The sequence below is a fragment of the Talpa occidentalis genome, unplaced genomic scaffold (assembly GCF_014898055.3).
Source record: "Talpa occidentalis isolate TD23 unplaced genomic scaffold, MPIMG_talOcc4v2.1 talOcc4.2, whole genome shotgun sequence".
Classification (NCBI taxonomy): Eukaryota; Metazoa; Chordata; class Mammalia; order Eulipotyphla; family Talpidae; genus Talpa; species Talpa occidentalis.
The window spans coordinates 116,566,447-116,582,607 of NW_023602073.1; the positions used below are offsets into that span (position 1 = coordinate 116,566,447).

General features: G+C 34.7%; 1 protein-coding gene across 1 annotated transcript in view; it reads left to right on the forward strand.

Annotated features, from left to right (window-relative positions):
- The window catches only part of RFX6 (regulatory factor X6), a 48,610-nt gene that overhangs the window by 8,426 nt on the left and 24,023 nt on the right, over positions 1-16,161 (forward strand). The window contains exons 5-6 of the mRNA XM_037520296.1: positions 8,348-8,425; positions 9,500-9,527. Coding sequence (XP_037376193.1) covers positions 8,348-8,425; positions 9,500-9,527 — 106 coding nt within the window. The remainder of the gene's footprint in view (positions 1-8,347; positions 8,426-9,499; positions 9,528-16,161) is intronic.

The following is a 16,161-nucleotide window of genomic DNA, read 5'->3' on the forward strand; positions in this document are numbered from 1 at the left end:
TAAACTTTCTGCTGAATTTGAGTCCTAGTGAATTGTATAGGTGAAAGAAAGATTAGATAATGTTTGAAGTAAATAGATAGTAGAAAGACAGGCAAAGTAATGGAGAGAAATCCTCTTCACAGAATCTATAAGTGGGCAGGCAGGCAGGCTGCAGGGAAAGTCAATTAATCCTGGAAGGAGCCTTTAGGATTAGGGTTGAATCATTAACCCTGCCCATTGTGACACAGTGAGGCTCCAGTGTTTAGGTTTATATAACAATATGTGGTCACTTTGGGCAATTTGATATCTAACAACAGATGTGCCCAAGAGAAATGCATTAACAACTAGAATTTTTTCCTATCCCACTGTATGCCATTTGCTTTTTATAACATGCCTATTACACGTGTGGTATTTTGATATTATGGGGAAAATGAAATTCTCCACATGTAAGCTAAATGTGTTAAAAGATATTGGAAGATGTAAATTTGTGTATCTTGTAATGATAATGTGTTGATGTAATTGTTCTTATTTAGGTAATTTTCCTGTTATTGTTTATTTCCAAGAAATAGTTTTAGATTGTTATCTTGAAAGATATATATAAAGAAAACACTTTTTGATGTACTTTCAAAAGTATGTCAAATGCTAGCACTACCTAGTGTTTAGGAGCTTCTGTGTAGAGCTGACACTGGAAGAATTGTTCAGCTTTTCATTAGTGTAAAGTAAGCTTATGATAGCTATCTCATAATTTTGTTGTGTTAAATGAGATAATGTATAGTTATAAATGGAGAAATGAATTTGCTTTCAACCTCACTATCCTTAATCATCGAAGTTAATCATTCAATATCTCCAAAAATCAGCACTTCAATTAAAAATTATTTATTGAGCACTACATGCACACATACATGCTGTATTCTCTACAATGACAAAACAAGATTGAGTTTTACAAATTTTATAAATTTGTGTCTTATGGATGAATAAAGTGCAGTTCAAAGGTTATTAACTTGCCCAAGGCCATACAGATTCTACAAAATAAAAGTATTGTCATTTAAATCCAGTTTTATCTGGCTCCAAAATTTGTGCTTTGGCAGCTAGTACAATCAGCTTTCCAGTACCAGTGATTGTCAACAAAACAATTATCTAATTGAACTTTTGATTTTTTTGAGGTATACATCTTATTCTTTTGTCTAATGTAACTTTTAAAAAATTTATTAACAGATTCTTCTTCCAAGATCTAACATTTCCTCATGTCACTCGAGACATTTTAAGTTATTTTTTGTCTTTATTTAGAGATTTATGTTTTATACAAATTATATGAAAACAGATTTGTAACACAAACACAATTTTTCTTTCTGCTATTAATTTTTACCTTGAACATTTCTCTATATTAGTATGTCATTGCTACAATCATCATTTCAAATGACTGTTGACTACTTTAAAAATTTACATCTTGTCAAAATTTTTTTCTTTATAGAAATGTGAACAATTGATGAAATATAAAAATAAATGAAGAATTAAACATATATTGGATAAACAGGAATTTATAATTTCTCCCTATTTTACTAGTAATTTTGCAAAACTTATTGTCATAGTGTTTAGTATAGTATCCGAAACATACTAAATGCATATTGAATTATTTCAAGACTCTAATGAATGTGCTATTAATTTAACTTCTGTGGATTATAAATTTAAATAAATTAAATTTATTTATTAAATTAAATTTACTTAAGTAAATTAAATAAATTAAGATTAATATTCTGATGATAATCACTAAAAAATAAGTTCTTGATTTTTATCAAATTCTCATAAAATAGCTAGAGTATGTTCTTTTGGGCACAATTTATTTTAGATGATGATTAACTCAACAGATTCTTCTGTATCCTGGCAAAAGATAGGACCACTGTTTCTAAAACTGTCTGTAGATGCTTTGGGGGCTCATGAGAAATTGCCTTTTGAAATTTTGCTGGCCTATATATGAAATCCAAAAATTTGGGAAACACTGATTTTTGTGACAAAGACATGATTAGGAGAGTCTAAAATATGAGTGAATTTTGTGTCTGTTTTAAAGTTCTGCATCTTGAAATTCTGATAACGGCTAGTAAAATGGTCAGTCTGGACAACCTACCTTTGTGCAGGTGCCACTTTTTACCCTCATCAAAAAGTGAAAAATGGAAAAAGTTTAAATAAAATGAGCCAAATATTTATTCAGCCAAAAGGAAGAGATAAAACATTTAAAGCAAACAGATACATTGAAAACAATAAAAAATCCAGATGGACAGAATGATTACATAAGTCTAGATATCATCCACTGTCAAAATGAGAAAAAAAATTGAAAAATTTATTTCCAATACCAAGTCTGATGTAGAGGAAGCCATTGCTGCTGATGGAAAAAGTCTCTCAGGATTAATACTTGGGGTCAGAAAGCCTCCACCTGCTTCATCTAACATAAGTGTGTATTGGGGTCAAAGCTAGTCAATTGGCAGGCAGCATTAGCTTTTCCATACTTTCACCCCTTCTTTCACTCTTACCATCCTCTTCCTGCCAAAAATATCAAAAGCTCTAATGGGAGACTCTGCAGAGTCTCAACATGGAAATAAAACTGACTTACTTTGTGTTTTTTCTTCTCTTTGATTTACCACCTATTTACCACCAATAGACTGAAAATATAAACCTGATTTTTTTCTGTGTGCAATAATTTTAAATTTGTATTCTAAATAAACAAAGATGAAACAAAATGATATAGGTACAAGATAGCAAATAAAGAATGTTTTATATATTTTATATTATGACTGTATTATAGCAATAATCCATTCATATTTATATTGACATACAAAGCATGGTGCTAAAGAGTTTTTGAGATACAGAGAATAGTAAAACAGGGTACATGATGTCCAAAAACATTCATTATTAATAATTATTTATTGAGTAGACACTTGACTGAGTGTCCTAGTGCTGACTCTGTTCTAGATTACTGTGGTGAACAAAAAGACCCATATCCCACCCTCACTCAGAATAGCTCCCCAGAGTAAGGAAGATCACAGTGGAGCCCACCGAACAGATTTCATGCACTTGGTAGACTGTTTGATTTGAAGTTACATTTTAATTTCATGTAGACTTTGATCAGTTGAATCTTGGTTTTCAGACACGAAGGACAAAAGCTATTATCTTATTTATTAGTAGTGATTTAGTGGGTTAATAAAACTGATATGGCAGCTGCTCTTATCATAGTAAGTTATTGCAAGTCCCTGAACAGCTTAATCCCATCATTTCCTTATCAGTTATCATTTGTGTAGTGTAAACTGACATCAGGGCTGCTAGCTCAGGAGGAACATATGTTTCAGGAATTCTATATAATGTCTGAAATGGAAAAGAAGAAATATAGGTGCAGGTATAAATAGGTCAACAAATGAAGAAAAGTGTTATACACAATGTAAATATGTTAGTAATGAAAAGACAGCAATAATTTTATTGTCCTATTAAAATATCTTATACTTTATGATATGTTCACTTTAACATGTGGTGTAAAAATTAATTAATAATTCTTCTTTATTCCTAAACTGTAAATATCTGTTTCTTGACATAAGGCTAAGGACAGTTATGTTAATGAATGAACACAATTTTGTTAAATTATCACAAAGACTACTTGCATTATGTAAACATTTTCTTAGAGAAGTTAGTTAATCATACACTGGGTTGTGTTTTGTGTTTAAAAAGAAATAACTGAAATGTTTGGGAATCTTTTATTCAGAGTAACCTACAAGATAGGCATCATGTAGTGGCATATAAAATAAAACAAGTAGCTATCCCTGGCTAGGCAAACCTCTTGCATTTAACATGTACCACCATATGTTCTTGTTATGTTCAAATATATTTGGCAAATATTTCATAGCAAGATTTACTTTAGGGAAATGTATTAATAACAAAATAATGCTATAAATTGCTGCAAGTGAGATGAAAAAAATTCATGAACACATTGCATGAAATTTCTCTCCGCAGTTTTATGAGCTTTATCTTTAGCTGTGAGACAGACAGAGAGCTGCTCATATATTATCTCTTCTCTGTTTTCAAAGACACTAAGTCATCACCCAGATGATAACATGTACCTAGTTAGACAAAAGGGAAGATTAAAAGGGAAAGATTATTTTATTGACTCCAGAAGAAACTGGATATGAAATGTGCTGTAAAAGCCATGACGAAACAGTGATTTTGTATTTTTAACAAGTCTTTCTGCCTAAATACATTGATTTCATATCCCTTACATATACTGTTTAGGCACACACTTTTGTTCAGCACCAGTATTTTACTGGTAACCTGGAAAGGCACTGTGTCAGGTGATGCTTATTGAAACCACAGTTATATATGTTTATAAGAATTTGTGTTTTAACCATTTCCAAGTTTCTAGCAGGATATATTGACTTATCCAGTAATTTCTGAGGTGTAATGTGGTGAAGGAAAAGAAAACTGAGAAAAGTCAGCTTTTCCTACAATAGGTGCTTAATAAGTGGTAATTAGTTCTGTTATCACCTACTCCTGGCTTTAATTTTAGCATATATTAACTTGGGTATTACAGTTCTCTCTTTGCATGCTTTTATTCCCTTCGAGACTGTCAGCTCCTGCAGGACAAAGACCCTCTCCTGTCTCTCTTAATCTACAGCACTTGACACGCAGTGAGGACTGAATACATGGCTGGTTCCCTATTACTTGGCACAGTTATAAGATTGTATTGATGGGACACACTCAGCTACATCTACATTTCTAAATTCTAGATATTACTAATAACAGGACATGCTGTTTCTCATTTATAAAGTAGAATATAACTGACCAAGTCACCTTTGAGACACACCTTCTGTGTGTCTGGTTGACAGTGTCATATACATTTGACCTATGACTTTAAATGAGCTTTTTTTGGGGTGATAAATGAAAAAAAATAGCTGTGAATGTAGCTGGAGATATTAAATCTATTTTCAAGAGATATTTTGTCCTAATGATTGAAGAGAGGGCAAAATAATGCAGTCACCTGATAAACGTATGGAAGAAATGAATTGTGTAATGAAAATATTCTTTCTTTAAATGTCATAAGTAAAAAAATTGCAAATCCATATGGGTCAGTATTTGTTAAGTCTTTTTTTTTTTTTTTGATGGGATCTTCGCTGGCGGCTGGGGATCGAACTGGCGCTGCAGAGGCCGCGGGCAGCCTCTCAGCCCGGTGCTCAACCGCTGCGCCACCAGAGGAGGCCCAGTATTTATTAAGTCTTAAAGAATGTTGTTTTAAAACTGTGATCATCTGGTGGCTTTGAAAAATGGAAGTAAATGTACCTCTGTGCTGGGGAAGGTGGCCGCTGTTCCTTGATCAGCAAGCAGACTGACTCAGGAAGCCATGGGTGAGGGTGGAACTCAGAAGTCCATGTACTCCTCATCAGATTGTTCGCGCTGGGTTTTTTTCATCAGTGTATTGACAACCTAGCAGAGAGGTCAGGACACAGTTTGACTCTAATATTTATGATCTCAGGGTCATCTCTTTGACTGAGATTTTTGTCTACCATCTGTGAAGGCAATATAGTTTCTTCTCAATCTGCATGACAAACCACTTTGCTGTGGTTTAATGTTATTTATAATTAATAAAGGGATTATAGATGAGAAATGATATCAATTATAAAACGTTATCAACTATTAAAGCAGCGCTTAATATATATTGTTTCAGCAAGTAGCTAAAATTTTATTTATACTAGAATGTCTATAGAATAAACAGTAAGTTTTGCAAAAGAACATTTAATTATAATATAGCACCATTGTATTTCCTGGTACACAAACATTCATTGCTTTTTTTCTTTTAATATGAAGACATTCTCTTGGTGGCTTAGTTCTAACATTTAACAAAGGAAATATTAATACTTATTTCAGTGTCCTAGTTTTATTGGCTAATTATAATTATATTCTTGGCTTAATATAATCTACATCTGCTCATTTTTTCATTATTTATAGGTATTTTCTTTCTATTTCTAGTAATACATCTATTTCTATTACTATAACTGTTTCCAGCAAGGTCTTTATAACTTAAAGAGGTTTACTTCTTTCCTTTTCTAATTAGAAACAAAATCAGTACAGTATTTTTGGTTTCCGTAAGTTTCATATTTCTTCCTTTGGTCAAACATACCTCAGAGGTTCTTTTTCCCTATCTATCTATATTTTGAGCTGTAGAAATGGCACAGGTATGAGCCATATCTGTCAGGTTTGTAGACTACTGTTGTCCTTCTACCAAACTGAGTACTTGAAACTACTCACCAGTCTTCCAAAATCACAAAATAGCTTCATTTACCTTGATCATTTCCCATTAGCCTTTCGCAAATATAACAACCTTTTCTGAAAACATTTTTCTTATAACATATGTATTTTTTCATGTTTATAAAGTCTTTCCTCACAATCTCAAATGGCCGAGGATCTTTAGAGGCTCTTTTTCTGCTACATCACTGCCCTTAGAACCTGAGAGAGAGCCCATCTCTGGACCCCACACTTTAGAGGACTCGGTTCTGGCCCTCCCCCATCTGGCCTCGCCCAGGAGAAAAGGAGTCCCTAGCCTGAGTGACATGTCCACCCAAAGACCATCACCTCCTTCTAGATCTTAGTCCAGGACTCTCGCACACTAGAACTCCCTCTCCAAACTGACCAGCTGTCTCCTGAACCTATGTGGTGTTCTCCTCCATCTGTACTGAAGAGGCTGACCAGCATGTGCACAGACTGAAGGGTGGCCAGAAGGGGATCTGTGTTGGGGGTGGATCTTGGAGGTGGGGGTGGCTGTCATCCATTGCCTGGCTCCCACAAGGAACTCCAAAATCTAAAACTTCCAAATTCAAACATATCTACCAGGTGATTGTGGTGGTAAATTGTCAAGACTAGTAGACAGAGATATTTCTTTTAGCAAGTTGTTAGCTTGATTTATAATTTTATATTTAAATCTCTATAAACCATTATCTGTTCTCACTCTTGGGCTTTAAAAACGTGGGTGGAATTGGTCAACTCCCTTCTTATTGCTGAGGTCAGAAGAGGGACCTTGAAACTTAGTTCCTTCATTGTCGTCTCCACTTTAATGAAAGTACTTTAATGAAATTTTAGATGTGGTTACACTGGGGTCCACTGGAAAGCCCCTTGCTTTTGTTTCATTCCTTCCCTGATTTTGCATGAATGCAAATTGAAATGATAGATAACCAAGTTGATAGTGATGCTGCATCAGAGACAGAAGGAAAGTAAAAGCAGAAGTTAGCAGACTTTGGCCACCCTCACTGAGTAGCCTCTATTTGACTAGTTTTTGTACATTTATAGCAATTCTACTTGGGTGTGTAATACATCAGGGCCTACAGTTTAGGAGAGTAAGTTACAACTTGAGAATCTGCGGAATGCTGTAATGGTCTGTGACTCAGAATCCGTACAGACATTTGTAACAAATTATTTGTAACACTTCCATTCCCTGTGTGTAATTTCCATATGTTCATGACAGTTTTCCCCCTTGTTGCACAAAAGTCTGAAGAGAAAATGAATGACAATGAGCAAAGCTCATCCTCATAAGGAAAATAACTTTAAAAAAACCTATTACTGACACAAATTTGTTATTTTGGGGGGGAGCCAATTTAATTCAAAAGTTATTTTTGTACAAGTTGCTTTAGGTACTTCTGTGACACTTAGATGAGGCAGAGGAAGTCAATTTCAAGTCATCTTTGATCTTTGCATTTTGTTTCCCAAATTGTGTTTATTGAGGTAAAGAAAGTTTACATCTTTGTGTTTGCTTGGGGATTATAAGTTCAAACCTCTACAGATGTGTTCTTGCACACCTTATCCATCATCAATGTTGCTAAAATCCTCCACCAAACTTTTAAAAGGTCACATGTTCCATACATATTCCTGTACATGACATCAGGATCCTCCTCACACAAAACGTCATATACTTTTCTCTACCCAGTAGTCTATAACTTTCTTGTTCAATTAACTAAATTCAGATTAAACAAGAAATTTACAAATAGATTCATTTGATACACTTAGAACCAATGCCTACATTTACAAATTTAAGCGCTTACTTATAAATGCCTGCATTGACAATTATTTTTGGTTTTTGAGACCTAATGTTTTAGGAGTTCGAAGGGAACTGGCAGGATGTTATTCTCCTCTCTTGTTCAAACCAGAGTCAGAAATACAACCCTAGGTAGGACTAGTGATGATCAAAAAGGATTTATCATAGGAAGATGCTATTTGAAAAGACATCAGGAAAATAAAGTGACCGAGAAATTGTAGTTCTTACTTGAACTTTGCTTCAATTATAATTTAGTGTCTTTCCCTTGAAATAACTTCATTAACACAGAGCTGGTTCCTGTCCTTGCTTTAGGTATCATTATTATGGGATTGGCATCAAAGAGAGCAGTGCCTATTACCACTCCGTTTATTCTGGAAAGGGCCTGACAAGGTAGAGTTCCACTATTTTTAAGAAAAGTTAACTGCATTTCTTTAAATTTGCAAAATAGCTATAGAATAAAATTACTTGCTAAGCTTTCCTGTGAAGTGTGTTCGTTTATGCATAAGACCTTAATTCAACTTTGTTTGGACATTTACAAAAATAGGGTCTAGTTTAGTGGGCAATTTATATAATTTGCATCATTAATGAGAAATTAATGGTGAATGAGGTGTCCCAGTAAAAGGAGAGGAGAAATCAGGGAAGCAGACTTGCATTTAAATTAGTTATGAGTAAGGCTAGATGCAATAAAATGAAGACACAAAATGTAAATTTTTTCTAACAGATAATCTGTTTGAAAGATCTATGTGTTTGACAATTACCTTACTAAAACAAAAAGTTTATAATAAGCATCTCTAATCACATATAGCTTGAATACCAGCTTACCTTAATAAGACAAATCTACTGACTTGAGTCTATGAAAAGTGAAACAAAAGAAAATAAAGAACAAGTTATCCTAATTTGCCATTAGTTATCAGGAGAAGGTTATTGACAAATGAGGTGGCATCCACTGAAAGCAATAATAATAAAAATACTGGAGCTCTAAATAATCTGCATCAGAGATTGTTTTATAATACAGTTTGCCAAGAATTGTTCTTAGCATTCAAAAACATGAATTATTTTTAAAAAGTACCTTATGGAAAAAGAGTCATTTGATTCACACTAAGATGAATTCAGGTATTATAAAGAACCTAATAGCAGCTTATTAGTAACTAACTATAAAGTGAAAATACAGGACAGCACACACAAATTTATTTAATATCAACTGTTTTATTTATTTTTTTTGTTTGCCCTAAATCTTATCTGCCTTTCCTATATATTCTATATTTTTCTTTCCCTTAATAGAAGTATTTAGTGATTTGAGAAAGTTGCCTGGATTCCTTTGAAAAATTAAACAAATTTTTTCCGGATTTATTTTGCTAAAATAAGTTGTTACTTTTGTCTGTCTTCTGCATTACCATGATTTCTATAACTGTACATATATGTATTTTTCTTTTTTAACTAATGGAAAATTTACTGCTTTTTAAGGTTTTCTGGAAGCAAACTGAAGAATGAGGTAAGAATTATTTTCATTCGATCTTACATCTGTTGTAATATATATTGCAAACTGAATAATAAGTGTTAATCCTCCTTGTTGGCAAATATAGGCATAAATGTTGTTAAGAGTTTTTGGAATGATTGAGAACCTCAGACCAAGCTAAATTAGATTTGAAGTAACTAATGATTCTTTATATGGACCTACTAAACAACTTCCAAATTAACTTAGGAGGAGGAGTTTTTTAATTATCGTTAGCTAATATCAGATACCTAAGATACTGTAGAAAAAGGCCATTACTGAATCAAGAAATTTCCACTTGAATATAAACTTAAAGTGTAAAGCTTTTGGAATGTACTTATTTAGACAAAACCTTTACTAGTTATCAAAAAGCCCAAAAGTAATGCTCTGGTTTGCTTTGCCAGTGTGTGTGTGTGTGTGTGTGTGTGTGTGTGTGTATGTACGTGTGTATGTGTGTACGTGTACATAAAATAGTTTGCTTATATCTTCTGCAATGGGGGAGTGAGGGTGAAGTTGGAATCTAGGGAGGAAGCACGTGTGCAAATACACACACCCACCCCCCCCCACACACGCACATACTCTTTCTCTCTCCCTAGACTTCCCCCAGCCTCTTCATCCCCAACCAAGGAACAGATCAGCAAACTGACTTTATCTAAATAAGTTAGACTACCATTAGGGACTGCATGGCTAATTAGGCACATGATAAGGCCTTCATTATCCTCAAGTTAACTAATCATTAAAAGAGGCACATGGAACTAAGGGCACATGACAATGTATTGTGTTGTAAATCTGGACCACTCCAGATTGTAACTCCATTAGTTTGGTGAAATGAGGTAAATTGTAACTCCATTAGTTTGATGAAATGATGCAAGCTTATTATCTCTAGAAGTAATATAAAGCCCCCAACCCACGAAATGACCAATTTCTTCCCACCAGTGCTTTTAATACAGTTAATGGTTAATTACATAATAAAATCCTGCAGATTGCTTTTTTATCAATGAAATAATAGCTCTTTATTAGATAAACAATTGTGAAAGTGCAAAATTATTGACTTAGAAATACACTTCAGTTGACAGAAGTTAACGTCAATATGGAATTTAAATAATTTCTCTCTTTCTACCACTTTGATGGGACTTGTGGCACTAAGGAGCCCTCAGCTGATACAGCTTCTGTAATGCAAACCTTGCTGCATAGACAAAAACAAAATGTTTCTCAAGTCTACTGTTTCCTCCGTATTCCTAGTAAGGTACTACTGTTACCTCCTCAGTTTGTTCCTGATGTGAGACTTTCAGTGGAAACTTACATGTACTTCAGGTCACTTGAACATTAGTAAATTTAAGGCGGGAATAGCAGGTATTAACATTGCTGACTTACAGCTCAGGAACTGAGGCTTAGAAAAGTATTTATTTTTATATTAATTGAAAATAAAATCCATTTTTTAACACATGATCTCGACATTTACCAATAGACATATGATGATACAGGTACTAGGAAACAGACTAGCCAATGGATAGATTTAATTCCTTACAGGTAGCAGGAAAACATATGGTGGACAAGTAAAGGGCATGAAGTCAGTTAACCTAATCTAAGTGCTTAAAGACATTTCTCATAGGAAGTGATGTTTAAGGAAAGAAGTGAAAATGAGGAGGCATTTGGAAGAGTGAAGTAGGAGAAGGGAGGAAGAGCGGTGCAGAGAGATGGAACACGTATAGATTAGATGGAACACATACAGATTAGGGTTTCTCATCCATGGTACTATATATACCTGTGTTGGATAATTCTGTGCTATGGAGAATGATCCTGTGCATTGTAGGATGTTCAGCAGTATCGGCCTGTCCTTGGCTTTTGCTCACAGATTCCAATAGCTTCCCTTCCCCATGCTGTGATAACCAAAATGTCACTGGCCCTGTCAAATATCAGCCACTGGCATTGGGAAGACAAGCAATAGGAACATCATGTCATGTCACAGATACATGGATTGTCTGGATAAGAAAATATCTAGACTGGGATGATAACCCTATAGGGATAGCGAGTAGTGACTGATTTTCGCTTGGAAACATTGAAGGAAAAGCAGGTGAGAAAGTGGTATGGTAATGGGTTCAATTTGGGACTTGTCATATGTGCTTGTGAAACATCCGAAGTAAACTTTGAAGTGAGCAGTTGGATATAAGTGACTGAAAAAGAGGACTAAGTTAGATGTTTAGTTTGATGGTGATTGAAGACTCATGCAAGACTGGCTTAAAATGTCTAAGGATAAAAATGGATGAGAACAGAAGGGTTTATGAGAAAAGAGCTATAAAGAGTGTAAAAAGTAAAGGGTCAGCATGATAACTGAGGAGAATTCAGAAAGGTAAGAGAAAGAGAAGAATTTAGTGGTAGAGGGGCTAGGAGAAAATAATGTTTCCTAAGAATGGAATGGTTACAGCTATAAAAGGGTGCTAAACAGTCATCAAGATAAGGACAGGAAAATATCTATGGAATTATTGAAGTGGAGATAATTAATGACTTCAGGGGGAGCATTTTAAGTAGGGAACTGAGGTTTGATAGGTTTTTGAAATAAAGGGGAAGGGGTATTGAATATTTAGTCAAGTGGTGGGTGATAGAGGAAGAGTTGAAGTTCATTTTTTTTAAAGATTTATTTATTTATGCATGCAAGAATGGGGATACAGGCCAGAGGTATGAGGGGTGAGAGGATTCACCAGAGACAGAGGGGAACAGAACAGGCAGATTGACCGAAATACATTGCTGAGGGGAGTAGCGGGCAAGTCAGGAGAGGTCTGCTGCACCCTGTGGGTTGCTTCCTGGCCGGGGATTGAACTCATGCTGCAGTGACTGCGGATAGCTTCATAGGTTGTGTCTTAACTCCTTGTGCCACCAGGGAGGCCCTGAAGTTTAGTTTTGAAAGATGACAAGATTATCTTTCCAGTGTTGTTAAAACAGATCCAGTGGAGGTTGAGGTTGGAGCTAAGAAATAGAGGGAAAAGTTGAGAGTACAAAGTCACTGAGGAGGTGGGCAGGGAAGAGCTTCACAGTGGAGAAATTGACCCCACAGAGAAGGAACAATTCAGTGATTGTAAAACTGAAAGGAGGAAAGAGTAAGTTCAGATGCAAAAACCTTTGTGTCAGGAAATTGAGGTGGTTTGGTGGTTTCAGACTACTCTCTGAGGTGTTGTCAGTAGTCAGTTTGGACTTCTGCTCTCAGTGAAAATCGCTGGGGAGTGGGGGGTAGAGCTTGAAGAACTTAAAGTCTCAGTTCTTCTCAATCAGAATTTCCAATGAGAATGTAACCTTAATGCCCTAAGACACACATGGCATATGAAGAATGAGCTCTTTGTTACATCTAGTTGGGAACTAGTTTTAGCACCAACCTGGGAAGCTAAGGAATGGTCTTTCAAATCCTTTCTGTAGGACTTATTTTCTCACAGCTCTCCTATTGAGAGAGCTGGGAACTATCTCTGTTGAAGAATAAAGATGGGACATTCTTAAAATTTAAATTACAGGAACCAGCAGAAACACAAAATATTTAGGGATCATCAAAATAAGAAGCTACCTGCTTGGAAAAAAATTACAGGTATAAAATAAAATTTTAACTGAAAAGACATTCCACATAGTTAATAAAAACTGAGTAATCTATTTTCCAAAATGATTAAAATGGCTAAAAATTTGATCTAGAAGAATATACAGGAAGCAATAATTAAGAGAAATGTAAATAAGAAAAGTCAGAAAGGGTCTTTCTGGCAGATATCAGAATATTGTGATGCTATGATACTTAACTATAGATGGAAAAATCCTTAGCAGAAATTGGACACCTGAAAAAAGACCCTGGTATGTATAAGAATTTAGTGTGTGACTAAGGAGACGTTACAACTAGCAAAGAAAGAAAATCATTTTAAATAAAATGTCTTAGGTCATTTCTAAAAGAAGACTGAGTACCAAACAAACAAAAAGTTACTCTTCAGGGCATGACATTGGAAAAATGGGCTATTTTTGAAAAAAATTTCTTAATTTCATACTTTTGTGTATTTTGTATAAATTATTAATTATAAAAAATGATAACAAGGAAACATGTATGTACCTTATTTCATAAAAATAATTTTTAATATTATAAAGAAAAATGTAAAAACACAGAAATCAAAAACTTGTGTCAGAATCACAATATGCAAAATCTCAAGTCAAAAGAAAAGCTTGGAGGAACTACTTTCAGCAAATATGACAATAGGATTTTATCTCTACTATATAAAGAAATCCTATCAATTTAACTATATAGCATCTGCTTAAAATTAATAGTGCATATTGTTTAAGAATATCTACAAATAAGGTAAAGTTTTAAATTTTTGAATAAGAATTATATAAACCAAATTCACAACACTAATTCTTTTTTGTAAAAAATATTTATGCATACAGGCCAGAGATGCGGGGGGTGAGAGAATTCACTAGAGACAGAGTGGGGAGCAGAACAGGCAAATAGACCGAAGTACACTGCTGTGGGGAGCAGCAGGTAAATCAAGGGAGGTCTGCTGTGCCATGTGGGTTGCTCCCTGGCCGGCCGCGGATCGAACTTGGGCGCAGATCGAACTTGGGCTGCAGAGGCTGTGGATTGCTTTATAGTGTGGTGCTTAACCCCTTGCGCCACCAGCGAGGCCCTTAATTATTTCTTGTGGAGAAGGTAAGGAATGAGATTAGGGAGGGTTATAGAGATTTTAAGTGTTTCAGATGTTTAATATCTTTGATGGTAAGCATGTGATTATTTATATTATGAGCTATGCCTTTTTTTTTTTAAGTTTGAAGTCGTTCATAATATAAAAGCAAACAAAAACAACAATAACAAAAGCAAAACAAAAAGACAGGAGGATGACAAGAGAAATTGTCAGTGATATGAATTTTGATTGCTTTAAAGGTTTTATTCCTAAATGTAGTTAGTAGTTCAGATTTCAGAAATATCTTAGAGAATATCTCAGACTCCTTCAGTCTCCAGGATTAAAACAAGCAATCAAATAAAACCTAGTTTAAATCTTTGTCCTGATCAAAGAATCTTAGGGGGAGCCAAACTTTGTTTCACTTAACAAATGATATTGCCATTATTTCTACGGACATAAATCCCTTGATTTCATGCATTTCAACCAGGAAGTTTTCCTGACAGACGGAGTTCCCTTCTTCTTAGCACCAACCATTCGTAGCCAGTTTAACAACTTTGTACCAAGATAAATAACAAATCCTCCCTCTGGGTATATGCTTTTCAAATATTTGTAGACTGTTATCATGTTCTCTTTTAGCCATCACTTAGCCAAACTGTGCCTTTAACTCCTTTAATCTTTTCTCATAAATCAGACCCTCTTGCCTTCTAATCATATTAGTTCTTTTCTGTAAGCTCCTTCTTGTTTTCTTTTGGAAATAAGATTCTTAATAGTTCACCCAGAAGTGCTGAAGTCATCAGTGGAGAAAAAAAAAACAAAAAAAAACACCACCACCAAACCTCTGTAGCTGGCCTATGATCTGACCCCTCTTTAATACAATTAAGGAAGCACACATATTAGTGGAATTAAAATGATCATATTTTATTTTTATTCTAGTTTACCAGTCCTTCTTTTCTTTATGTGCTGTACATACTGCACAGTATATAATTATTTGATAAGTCTAACTTCTGCCAGCTTTGTACACATGTGCTAGCATCCATTGTAAGAGGTGTGACCCTATACCAATAAATCATGTATGTTGTTGTAAACCAATGTTGCCTAAATAAAAAATTATATAATTGAAAAAAAGATAACCAAAAAAAAATTTCCTTGGATACTGTAGCCTCCTGTTGATGCGTTTTGCTAGGACTTGTTACTAATTTCTGTTACATAAGACTTTTAATTATCAACCTAAGGATTTTATTTATTTGTTTAAAATTAAGCTTATTTATTTTCTTACAGCATTCATTTTTGTACAGTGTTTGATTTCCTCCCTCAGATGTAGTCCCCAGAATCCTCCCCCTACCATAGCATCCATGAACTATCAGTACAGTTCCTTGAGTTTTTCCCTCCCTTGTTTTGACCCTTTCTCCTCTCCCTCTCCTGCTGTATGCCTCAGATCTATGGTCAGCTTGCAAGTTTTATCTTTTTCCTGACCTTTTGTTCAGTTTCTTTGTGTTCCACGTATAACCTTTAGATATTTTTTTTTCTTCTGACGTATTTTGCTTATCATAATCCTTTCTAGCACCATCTATGTTGCTGCAAATGACAGGAGTTTATCTTTTTTCATCACTGAATAGTATTCCACTGTGTGTATATACCATATCTTCTTGATTCATTCAATTAGGCATATGAAAAAATGTTCAACATCACTTATTATCAGGGAAATGCAAATTAAAAGCATAATGAGATACTACCTTATACCAATGAGAATGGCCCATATTAAAAAACAACAACAATAATAAACTAGAAACAACAAATGTGTAGGTGGGGATGTGGAGAAAAAGGAACCCTCTTCTATTGCTACTGGGAATAGAAACTGGCCCAGCCTCTATGGGAAGCTGTGTGGCGGCTCCTCAAAACAGTAAAAGTTTCCTCACACAAAGGGTTAGGAAAAAGACAAAACCTAGGAATCTACCCAAAGAACACAAAACACTAATTCACAAGGAAATCTGCACTCC